The sequence below is a fragment of the Chlamydotis macqueenii genome, chromosome 2 (genome assembly GCF_036417535.1).
Source record: "Chlamydotis macqueenii isolate bChlMac1 chromosome 2, bChlMac1.mat, whole genome shotgun sequence".
In the NCBI taxonomy this organism is placed as follows: Eukaryota; Metazoa; Chordata; class Aves; order Otidiformes; family Otididae; genus Chlamydotis; species Chlamydotis macqueenii.
In genome coordinates, this window is record NC_141557.1 from 22,790,463 (window position 1) to 22,802,994 (window position 12,532).

Here is a 12,532-nt window from a genome sequence, read left to right on the forward strand (position 1 = left end):
GAGTAAAGGGAATCAAGCCCTATGTAAACTATAAGGTATTCTTCCTTATACATCAGTAAGTAGTAAAAGGAGGTTTAGCCAGATCTTGACTGTAAGGGAGCCCAGCTAAATATGACTTCAAATAGTTGTTTATACTAATTTAGTAATAATTATAATTATTATTAATGTTATTAAAACAATAGTGTACTATGTGTGATATTTTTATCTTTGTCTGTGGCCATTTGACAGTTTAATTTCCTTAGGAGGAACGTTAGTAATAACTGTGGATCACGTTCTTGACTTTGTGCTCATTCTAATGTTAAAAAAAGAAAAAGCACAAATTATGCTGGAACAGATCACATTTCCCTAAGAACATTCTTTTTTTTTTAATATAATATAAAAGATTAGCAGATTGCCAGTGTGGGTGAATTTTATTCAAGTATCCACGTCACTTAGGCACCATATTGAAGACTCTTAGGAAAAAAATAAGCTTAGAACTACGACAGTGTACCTACATTATTTTTGCAGATTAGACAAGGGTTTATCTTCATACAGAGTGACGAGGGTGAGCCCAGGAAGAGAAAGGCAGAATTTTGCGAAACGCATGGCTGTAGGAGGTGTTAATCAGGACAGCTCAAAAGACCGTATGTAACAGTTCCCAGACTTGGGGTTGCCTTTCTCTGTAATACCCTGCCAGAAAGCAGGATTGAAGGAGGAATTGCAAGCAAAACATGGTGGGTGTATATCCCAGCATCTGTAGTGCCTCTGACAACGTTCTTATTTGTCTGCATTTTCCTAGAGACTGGTAGGGAAAAGATAAGCTGAAAGCAGAAAAAGTACCAGAATCTAGCTTTTCCACTGACGTGTGCCTGTTCACACCAGCTGTGGAGTTAGCAGTTGTCCCCCCAAAAATGTATGTGCATGCAGATCCAGAAAAAAAGTCATAGAGCTGCAAAATGAACTGGATATCACAAACTTAAGAAGCCTTTCAATATAAATAAGGATTCTGCACTAACAACTGCTGCCAATGGGATGTCTTCCTGCTTTTGCAGGTGTTGAAAGTTAGCACTGAGGTCTTTAACCAAAATTCCTGTTAGGTCACTGATACATTTTTTGTTGTTAACTATCTGGTCACTTAGAAAATGGTGTCAAACCGTGCAGAATTCAGTACTTTCATTAATAGTTTCTGTTCTACAGTGGAGCATTGTAATAACCATAGTGTTTATACCTAGAGCTTTGCAGTGTTCGTCATCCCTAGAAGGAAGAGAAGGATCACTTTCCCTGAAAGAAGAGTAAAATAGTCACAAAAAGGCGCAATGACCTGGTCAAGATAATGCTGCAAACCACTGCAGTATTGGTTTGATAAACCGCGGGGGTCCTGTGTACCAGGAGGGCACTCATCTTGCTCAGCTTGATGTGTTGGGACGGGGTGCCTCAGAGAGCAGTACCACTTGCACCAGTAAATGGCCAGTGGCTTGAGTGGTGCAATGTCTGCACCAGGGAAAGGAAAGTCTTCCCACTTCAGTCAGCACATTAATATTTCCTATTTTTAATTTTAATTAAAACTCTAAAGAAGCATTGCATATAAGGCAAGATGTGGAGAAATCAAGACACTCATTTTTTTGTCCTTTTTTTTCAGTTTGAACCTAAAGGAGTTCTCTGCCGAGAAGCAGTGAATGATTGTGATATTGCAGAAAACTGCACAGGGAATTCCAGTCAGGTGATTTTTATATCTCCTATCCAAGAGATCAAAAAAACCCACCTGTAGTCTCTCAATCACTATAAATGTTACCGTTTTATATAGGAAGGTGTATAAAAATTGTTTTAAATCTGCTGACACTGAAAAAAACAGCATGATATTGAAATAATTTTCCATATGACATTTGTTGTATGCTTTGGTTCCATTCTTGTCTGATCTATGATCAAGTTATTTTCTCTTTCTCTAGTGTTCTCCCAATATTCATAAAATGGATGGATATTCATGTGATAACAAACAGGTAATTAGCACTTCAATTTGTTTTATATTCATTCTGCTTTTATAAATTGCTTTTTATAGATTTTGGTTTAAGATCTTTGGAAGTCACGTGGGACAGTTCTGCTGATATTCTTGAGTTTTGGGTGCTAGTTATATTTTGGAGCTAAGCATTTAAATGAACAGAAAGTAGAATCAGATATTAGTTGCCTCAGTAGAAAGCATGTGACAAATCTGTATATTAAACAAATACATATTTTGGAAGGTTAAGTTATTTGAAACTTTTTCGTATAATTTCTTTCTTTCTAGGGTATTTGTTTTGGAGGAAGATGTAAAACCAGGGACCGGCAGTGTAAATATATCTGGGGTGAAAGTGAGTGAATGCTATTATTGCTAAGCTGTTTGTTGTTCATGTGGCTTGAAAGACTCTCTTAGCTGAGAAACGTTATGGAAGAGACTTATTCAGAACCGTTAAAACCAGCTAGGACTGTATGACCCTCCCTGTCTTCCCTTCTCATTTTGTCTTTCAAGCCTCTTTTCCAGCTCTTTCTCTAGTGTTGGTTAACTTACTGGTGATTATTCTGAAGTCTAGGGCTTAACTTCTCATTAATAACCACCTAGGGAGCCTACATGCATATTTATTGATTTATTTCAGTGGTTTCTGGTCATTTTGGACCAATAAACCCTGATCAGTTTGAACAAAATCTTAAAACAGTCCTGTGGTGCCAACATAAAATTTTTAATTGAGAACACTGTGCAGAGTTTCACAGGCCACCTGCAGACCGTTGGTACTGCAGTTCACGGATTGGGAAGCTCTGCTTGCTTTGGTTGTGCATCACCGTTTCCCAGGACCTGGTTTTTCAAAGTCTTCATCATCTTAGAAGATATTTGTTTCTGTTTTTAGAGGTGACAGCTGCTGACAGATACTGCTATGAGAAGCTGAATATTGAAGGGACTGAGAAAGGAAACTGTGGAAGAGACAAAGACTCTTGGATACAGTGCAATAAACAGTAAGTTGATCCACTTAGAAACAACTGGTATGAGATTTTTATTCCTAATCTAGTTATTTAGCTGTCATGAAGAGGCTCAAAAAGCCTCTGTACAGAGCAGACCTCTCCTGCAAAGCTTAGTGCAGAGAATTCTGGAGAGAGAGGAGTGTCAAGAGGAGATGGTCTTTGACAAGAGAGCACCATCTGAGCTTTGGGAGCACTTGGACCAAAAGCGGTCTTGGTACTCTTGGCGAGGCTTAGCAGTGCAGAGGAGAGCAGCCTGTGGTTTCATGTCTCAGTGTGGTGTTTACCTTTATGCTGTATTGTAACCCTCTACATCTTTTCCTGCAAGTTGCTGCCTAAACCATTGTTTCACATTCAGTATTCATGCAGTTGATTATTTCTGCCTATTTGTGAACCTTTTGCCAGTCCTCATCAAACTGCACCCTGGTTTTTCCATTCACCCTGAAATTCTCCATTCTGTCAATGCTATTTGCATTCTAGTCCTGCCTACAGGTGAACTAATGTCCTTCCCCACCTTTCTGTGCAGATTTGATAGCCTTACTTTTGTTCCATTACAAATTCACGAGTAAAAAATATTCAGTAATATAGGAGAGGCTAGACAGTGCATGAGTCTCCACAGGCAAGGTGTAAAGTCCCTTCAACAGCTGAATTAAAGTTAATGTCTCTAGTTCCCTTACATATGTGTCATAGGAGAGTTTGTTTAAAGCCAGTATCTACTGCTTCTCCTCTATGGGCCAGTTACTGTATCTTAATAGGGTCTTAAATCAATTTGGTGTGGTTTGTTCTTGACAGCTCCCTGCTTGCTATTACTCGGAGCATTTTTGATAATACATCTTAGAAAAGACTCTTTTCCCAGTCTAAGCTCCGAGGAGTATAATTTTCTTGGGAAAAAAGACATTATTTACGGGAGTTACTGTCAGTGGGAAAAAAGCAAGGAATAACAAGCATGTTACGAAGCAAGTGAAGAAAAACACTTTTTTTGATCATCTATTTTCATTTAATTTTCTTTTCAGTGAGTATCTGTTTATTTTCTCAATGCAGGGATGTGCTTTGTGGATACCTTCTGTGCTCCAATATATCCAGTGTGCCCAGACTTGGAGAACTTGATGGTGAAATCACATCATCAATCTTGCAATTTGGAAAAGTCTACAATTGCAGGTAATTGAAAATCCTGAAAGCAGAACAGATACTCGCATGGAAAAGCAGCTTTTTAATTTCTAAGTGGAGAAAAACTGTTTCCATTAATTTTTTTTCCCTATTAACACGTAACCATTTTTTAGCTCAACCTTTGTTAAGCTTCAGGAACTTGACTGCATGTGGGGAGCACAGCTGTTTTGCAATCCCCTCTGTGTAGTAGTTCATTTTGCCTGTAGAGAAATAATGCTGTTCTCTGGCCTCTTGATTGTGCATTCTTTGTTTGTGAAGTACTTAATGTACTCAAAATAATTACACATATGCCTGCACCGCCAAAGCTAACTGGTAGCTTAATACATTGCCATATGTTAGCTGAGTCCCAGTTTTAGACGATGTGTTGCCGTAGCTTCACACAACTGTAAGATGAAAAGTGATGTTTCACCATTACCTTTGTTTGATGTAGATATACCGCATTTTGGTTTGTTTCATGTTAGGGCCAGTGAGATAAATAAGCCAATACTTCTTCTGGGAATTGTATAACACAGACAGAAATGAAGGCAGCAGCCCAGAGCCCGGTTTCTCAAGGAGCCCCATCTAATCACAGCACAAGTCTCTGAGGTCCTCTTGGTTGTCTTGCAGTGGTGGCCACGTGAAGCTTGATGAGGAGACGGACCTGGGCTATGTGGAGAATGGGACGCCGTGCGGGCCGAACATGGTGTGCCTTGAGCATCGCTGCCTCCCCACCGAGGCCTTCAACTTCAGTACCTGCCCAGGCACCACAGACAGCCAAATTTGTTCAGGACACGGTGTATGTTCTTGTACTCCTTAATCCTTTTCTTCTGTTTTTGCTGAGTATCTGGCATTGTGTAGTGTACTAGCTAGACCTTTCAGGAAGCCAGGAGTGTGACTCTAGAAGTCTTAATACTGGAGAAGGTTTTGTAAAGGAAAGGGGGAGGAGGCATGTAAATAAACACAATGCATACCAGTCAAGGCATCTTAAACAATGAGTCACAGTAAGTACATATTAGTTTTGCAGACATTTTATCGATCAATTCTTTTGCTATCACTTCTGCTAACTTGATTGATACTTTCTGAGGCAACATACTGGAGAATACAGGTTTAAGAAATGAGAAACTTGGATCTCTGTTCTTCCAGATGCTTTTTTAAATTCTCTCTGTATTATGTCAACAGCCAAGAAGATTTATGAAGTTGTTGGATTTTGTTAACTGTGAGTTACTTTGTTCTAGAGAAGAGGGCAGTGAGCTGGTTCTTGGCTGGTAGCAGCTTCTCCACTGAGTGCACAGCCCGTGGCTTTGCTGTGGCCCTGGCATGTGCCTTAGTCCCTCACACAGTTTGGAACAGTGTCCAGGTCCCTACGACTAAGCTGAGAACAAAGGAGTTGTTCTCTCATAACATCTTTTGTCTTTTACATAGCATCTGAAAATTAACCACTTCATCATATTTGAAAAATTAAAATCATCGAGGTTCAGAGTCTCCCAAAGCAATTAGAAATGCCTCTATTAAATATATCTTATATTAAAATGTTACAGGTACTTAATATATATTACACAAATTTATATATAAAGTATAAGAATACATTTAATACATTTATAGCTAGCATATAAATGTAAAATATATTTAAATATATTTATATGTTTTGCAAAATTTTGCAGGCAGTCAAAATCAGTGCTGTATGACTGCACCTATACTGTAGGTATTAATAACAGGAATAGATTAATTTTATGATTTTATTCTGAGCTACACGTTTGGCTGCAGGTTTGTAGTAATGAAATAAAGTGTGTCTGTGACCGATTCTGGGGAGGAGATGACTGCAGTTCTCGCATCAAAGATGATATGTATTTTGATAAAGATGCCATCAATAAAGGTATGTTGTTGTAATTTTTACCAATAACTGGAAAAGGTTGGATTTGAGGAGGGTTCATTAAGCAAAACTAGATGATCTGCTCTTTCAGTTAGCATACAACATGATGCACCATTCGGAGTCTCATTCCCTTCCCTTCCTCCCACAGCAGAAGCATGCAGTGTCTGTGAATTAGATCTCAGACCTGGGGCTGGATGTGAGCAGTGCCGCACACAAAGTCTCAGTACACCTCTCAGGACTGCTACCAGTTGTACCTTGCTTGTCCCAGTCATCTAAGTGGCATTATTAAGTATATTGATAGATTAGCAAAAAGTTATTGGGACTTTTCATATCTAGATGGAAAGATAGTGTTGCTTAATGTTGGTTGTTTTTTATTTGTAGAGTCAAATTTTTTATTACAGGGGCACTATGCAGAATATTGACACACAAATTTTAGCCTTTTACATTTTTTGTGTGAAAGTTTTTATTTATCTTTAGGCTTGCATACAAAAGAAAAATATATGGTGGAAAAATTAGAGTGTAAATGTTTTTCATTATAAATCCTTGTGGCGGACAGTTTTACCATCTTCCAGAATGTCTCTTTTGGTTAGTCTGTTCAGCTATGGAGGGGATTTGAGCAAAAACAAACAAAAAAGTCACTTTTATTCCAATGTAAGCATGTATTTGCCAGGCAGGTTATAAGTTGTTCAAGCAGGTTTTTGAAAGACAATGCATTTACTGGTTTTGTATATTTTTCTTCTAAAACTCTGTATATTTTTCCTCTTTCTTGTGTTTCCAGGTGTTGTTAGCACAAATATAATAATAGGGGCTATTGCTGGCACCATTTTAGTGTTGGCTCTCGTTTTAGGAATAACTGGTTGGGGTTACAAGTAAGTAAATTGTGCTCTTCTTAATACAGTTTAAAATATGTTTATTTCATCTGATAGCTGATTATTTTCTGAAAAGAACAATTAAAACAATCTAAAATATTCGAAATTGATTATATTTATACAGTGACATTTTCATAGTATTAGTATTTTTCAAGCAATTCTTACATATATGTAAGTGGTTTTGGAGAGCTTGATCCAGGTTTGAAATGTATTTTTTTATTTAGTTTTTTCTTGATCAGATAGTGATTTTACTGTACCTGACAAAGGAAAGACAAGAATACAGTCTGATTCAATGATAAATCTTTCCTAATGACAAAGTAAATTTAGCAGTCACCCAGTAAAGCATTTAACCATAGGCTTCCTTGAACAGTTGTTTATATTCAGTCAGCTTAACCTGAAATTAATTCAGGCATGTTTTTTGGTAAGAATGAGAGATGTGTAATTTGCAAATAAGGTGCAAGTTCTGTCCCAGTGTGGAGCTGTCAGTGTTCCACTCACTGAAAGGCAAAATGGATTATTTTAGCCTGACTGATCTTTTCCAGTTTTAATCCTTTTGTGAATTTCTACTAAAACAAGAGAGGTTTACGTTTTTTTTTGCATGTGTTAAAAAAAGATTCAAGGTACTTACTTTGTCACCTCTGTTTGGGTGAGACTGGCTCTTGAAGTCCTTCCTCCATGGGTCCTTGGTGTCCTTGGAGGGTAGAGCAGGTTCAGCTGCAGGCAGTGCTGTAGCTGGGACATGGCCCCAGCTGTTCAGCATAACGAACCAGTGCATCCACTGCTGGTTTCTTAGACTGAAGTAGGCTGAGAGCAGCTCAGAAATACGTAATGAAAGAAACATTTGTAAAAAAGCATGAAGATTACGACAGTAAAAAGGTAGGTTATGTTGTCTTGGTGCATCACCCTCAGCTTCTGACAGTATCTGAAAATCTGGACTTCTATTTTCAGTACAACTCCTAAAATTAAGGCTCATTTTGAGATCGTATCTAGTCAAGAGGGGAAGGCAAGAGTGCACCTTTCACTAGCAGCTTCACAGTGAATAGACTTAAACTCATAATGAACTGCACCTCCAGCTTAGTACTGACTTTAACCAACAACATGAATATATTTTTATTGTTTATTCTGATTTAGTATGTTTATGAGTAGGTTTATTTCAGAAATGTTTTATGTAGAAATATTTTGAGCAAAAATTTTATTCTGCATACATTGCTTTTCTCTTTACATTTATTTTTTCTCTTACTGAGCATGCATACCTGCATACTGAGAACTCACTCTTTTTTCTTTTCTCTTTGTATGGAAAGAAACTACAGAAGACAGAGGTATGTAATAAAAGTAATGGAATGGGTCTTAGAAAGCTCTGAAAATAGCTTTTCTTCTCTCATACTCATTTACATGCTATAAAGAAAATACAGTGATCACTATATTTTCTATAAAGAAAATACAGTGATGAATGATCATATTTTAAAGAATTTTTGCTTGAATATATGAAATTGGTATTTATTCTCTAAATGCATTGCTTGAAACCCTGATTTCACTGGACTCAGTAGCAAAAATAATGTTTGCTTCTGAGATAGACTTATTTTATTTAGGAAAAAACAGGAGAATATTTGCAATAAGAGAGGCTGAAAATCTGCTATTAGAGATTAAAGTGTTCTTGGGAGGCTGAGATTTGAATAATTAATATTAAAATGATGTTCAGGAGCCTTTTGAGACAAATTCGTTCCTGGAGCTTCTTTGCAGTTAAAAATACAATGCAGTTAAATTGCTGTGCGAATGAAGAGCCTGTTCTTTCCTGCCACCCTGCTTGGTCGATTTGTAGCTAAAGCACGGTACCATCTTCAGCACAGGGCTGAGCTTTCACGCTTTCAAGCCTGTGGCCAAAACCCAAACAGTTCCTTGTGCTGGGGCTTAGCTACTGGAAGACCACCTCCTTTTGATCAGTTATCTGCCTGGCAGATGGGTCTTCCAGGAAGGAGCTGGCTCCTTCCTCTCGCAGTCCCCCACGGATAAGAGGGTTTCTCAAATTCCCCTGTTTTCAGCCTGTATCATGGCTCCTGGTCCAAGCTGCTGCTTTGTTTCTTGCCGCTACCCATTGCGCTTGTTCTCCATTTCTACTACCTGTGTAGCGCTTTTTCCGCCAGGCTCAAAACACTTGCAAAGAGCAGAAAAGCTCTGCCAAGTGCTGGTTGTGTACTACAAGGTCAGATGTTAGGAACCGTAACGGGAAAAAGGCAAAGCTGTTGAAGTCAAGAGGAGAGGTTGGTGCGTAGGAAATGTCACCTGGCACACGGAAGGCAGAATTTCAGGGTTTGTTGCTGCTTAGTTGCACGCAATGTCTCTATAAGCACAGGCTAACATGGCCATCGAGAGATGCTAGAAGAAATAGTGTGGAAGTACTGTGTTACAGTAATGATTTATGTGCCATATAATTACATATTTTAAAATCTTTAGGAGCATTAGAAATTCAGATATGGATTGAAGAGAGGCCAGTTCAGATCTGTAGCTGGACACAATCTGAATGTGAATCAACCTTCCCATAAGTGCGCATCTTAATAGGGGCAGACTGAAGCAAAAAGGCCTTGGCAAGTACAAGGCTGAATAGATAATTAAGTTGCTGGTATTATGATATAGCCAACTTTCAAAGTAGCTACTTGTACTAAGGAGGATTTTTCAACTTTGTGGAAGTGTAACTGGAGTATTTACACGGTGGTTTTTCTGCTGGCAATGAATTCACCATCTGAAAAAAAGTTGCATAACTTGATTAGGACTTTCTAATGCATTGATAGTTTTATACACCAGAACCGAACTTCTAGTACTGGATAAAGATAAACTATTGTCAGATTCATGTGGCATTATTTCTGTGTGTCTTGGCAGATTGAGTCTACTGTGGTAGTCAGGAGTAGCTGAGAACCTCTGACACTGCCGTTAGTTCCCCTGCATAAGAAAACAGTTAATAAACTGGAGGTTTTTCTCCTTCCAAGGTTTAAACAACTCAACAGGTTGATCTTCTTGAATTCAATAGTGATCACAAAAATTAAATGGAAGGCATGTACCTCAGAAGGAAAAAAGCATTCACTTTTCCTGAACTCCCTTTTGATCCAGGCGTGCATTCAGCAGTACTTGCACTGCACCTGGGGATGCTTTTTGCAATCAGCGCCATGAACCATTTGAAACGTCTGAACTTGGTTATCCAACATCTCAAGAACCACAAACTATTCACTTTCAAAATTGTGATCAGAGTTTATCAGTGAAATATTCCCTTACCAAAACCACATAATCCACTTTTCTGCACGTATCAGAAGCATGTGGGAGGATGGTTGAATTATTTACTAATAGACTTATTGTGTGTGGTTAACAGATTTCCTCAAGGATCGCTATCCTTGCCTCTTTCTTTTAGACTAATATTTGTGCATGTTTGTGTGTGTGCTGGTGCCTGTCATGTTTTCTGACTCTATGATGTTTATTATACTTTAGACAAATACCCCAGGGAGATTATGTAAAAAAGCCTGGAGAGGCCGACTCTTTTTATAGCGACATGCCTCCTGGAGTCAGCACAAACTCTGCATCTAGTTCTAAGAAGAGGTCTGCTTTTCTGTCGCATTTTCAGATTTCTACCTGTTCCATCACCCATTATTCCATTAGTCAGAACATTTCATTGTTTTGCAGCAGGTTTGATTCTTTCTTCTTTCTTTGTTAAATGTTTGAAATAGCATCCTTTGTGCTTTGATTACTGATTTTTCTTACATGCCCATAGCTGCTAATTATTACTATTAGTCCAGAATAAACAAGTTTTCCATTGTAAACCAATTCTCATTTAATCAAATTTTCATCATCTCCCTGCTTGAGATTTGTTTTCAAGTAGACTTTAATAATAATTGCTAGCTCAAAAAAACCCCCAACAAACTAAAAGAACCACAATTTTAAAAATCATGGTCATGTAATCAAAGAAAAGGGACACTGTATTGCTTCAATAATAGTTATAAACATAAACTGTTCAATATAAATGTTATTTTTATATATTTACATGTCAGCATCATTAATTCACTGAGTTCTGGATAATATTCCTGCTGTCTCACATTGAAGATGATGGTGCTTGCATTTTATTCCACTTACTAGACTAGTATACTAAACAGTAACCAGGTGTTATCTTAGAAAATAATTCTACAAAGACTTTCTGTAGTTTTGTGCTTGCTATTATGAGTAACCAAGCAGGGTATTAGGTTTTGCCCTTGATTTCACTTGATTTCACTAATTCTGTTATTGTTCCAGTCACTTTAAAAAAGCAACAGCATTTAAAAACGGAAAATTCATTGAAAAGCATTGAGTGTCATTTGTAATTGCTAAAGTCATTAGGTCATGATGCTCACCATCCCTCTGCAGTTAGAGATCCTTTAATTATGAAAATCTCCAGCTAGCACTTTAAAACCATTTATGACAAGAACTGTGTCGTAGGAGGAACAGAAAATCCTGAACTACTTCATAAGAAAACTGGTATTCTCCACTCTTGTCTTGCTGAGCAGTCCGTAACTGTGCAGTTGATGAAGCCATTTTCTTTGTTGTTATTTCAAAGAAGGTAAAGAGAAATGTATCAAGGGATACATTTATATTGACATTTGCTACTTGGGTACAGCAGCTTGATCCTATATGCAACTTCATTCAGTCTGTTCGAATGAATATGTTATTAAGAAAACTATAGTGGTGCATAATTAGTGAGTGGATAAATTATTTGTTTTCAGGGAGCAAGCTTTAATCTTAAATGATGCACTCTTTGTGTTTGAGAATCTTTTCTCATTTGGATAAAATTTTTTAAAAAGTCTTGGGGAAGCAAGTTTTCATAGCTTTGTATAAGCAGGTTTAAATACCAGTTAAGAAAAAAAGAAGTTTTAAAATGAATATCATTTAATGTGTTTCTTCTTTCGTTCAGTATCTGTGTTTCTTTTCATACTTCATTTCTTTCATGTGTCTCTGTATTATTTGTTCCAAAAAGCTAATGGCTTCTAAGGTCTGTCTGTACTAGAGAGTTTTGTTGTTCCCCACCACCAGTTCAGGTATGTTGTCCCACTGTAACATCTGGAAAAGTAAGTCTGACAAATACTCCATTAACATTGTGGTGGAGCTGACAAAGCCCTCCCGTTTCGATGCCCAGAGTGCTGTTTCCTGCCTTTCGAGCTGTTTTGGATTTGCTTTGTGTGCAGATATGGATGACATCTCTTGGGAGACATTAGAGTGACCAGGCCATTAGCTGCCTAGGCTTCTGCATGCTGGAAAGTTCTATGAAGTGTTAGTATTAGGATGTTCAAGGATTAAGAGATAACTTTATGATAACTTTTGCTATTATGAAACAGCAAACACCAAAACCAGTATATAGCAAGAGACTCCTGAACCTGAAAATGGAGCATTAGGAGGAGAAAATTGCGAAAAAAATCTGTTAATGGATCTGTTGGTTCTCAGACCTTTCATGCTGTAAGTAAGTTTGAATTAATGAAACTCTGGACTCAATTCAGCATGGCTGTGATTAGCCTGGTCTTGTGGAAACTGGAGAGCATCTGTCAGAAAGCAGAAACTGAAAAATGCAAGAGTATTCAGGCTTAAAAACGACGGAAACAGATCCTTTAAGCAAAACTTCTTTGTAATAAATAAGCCATCTATTCTGACCAGTTTTCAACTTCCTCTCATTTTCTTC

At 37.8% G+C, this 12,532-nt stretch overlaps 1 protein-coding gene across 5 annotated transcripts in view; it reads left to right on the forward strand.

Moving 5' to 3' along the window:
* Positions 1–12,532, forward strand: part of ADAM22 (ADAM metallopeptidase domain 22) — a 139,362-nt gene that overhangs the window by 104,177 nt on the left and 22,653 nt on the right. For 2 of the 5 annotated variants that reach the window (XM_086742245.1, XM_086742246.1), the window contains exons 18-27: positions 1,619–1,699; positions 1,926–1,976; positions 2,261–2,324; positions 2,856–2,961; positions 4,006–4,122; positions 4,738–4,906; positions 5,875–5,983; positions 6,759–6,849; positions 8,151–8,168; positions 10,324–10,431. In XM_086742245.1, coding sequence (XP_086598371.1) covers positions 1,619–1,699; positions 1,926–1,976; positions 2,261–2,324; positions 2,856–2,961; positions 4,006–4,122; positions 4,738–4,906; positions 5,875–5,983; positions 6,759–6,849; positions 8,151–8,168; positions 10,324–10,431 — 914 coding nt within the window. Of the gene's footprint in view, positions 1–1,618; positions 1,700–1,925; positions 1,977–2,260; positions 2,325–2,855; positions 2,962–4,005; positions 4,123–4,737; positions 4,907–5,874; positions 5,984–6,758; positions 6,854–8,150; positions 8,169–10,323; positions 10,432–12,532 lie in introns of all 5 variants that reach the window. The other 3 variants (XM_086742247.1, XM_086742248.1, XM_086742249.1) reach the window with 2 other exon arrangements.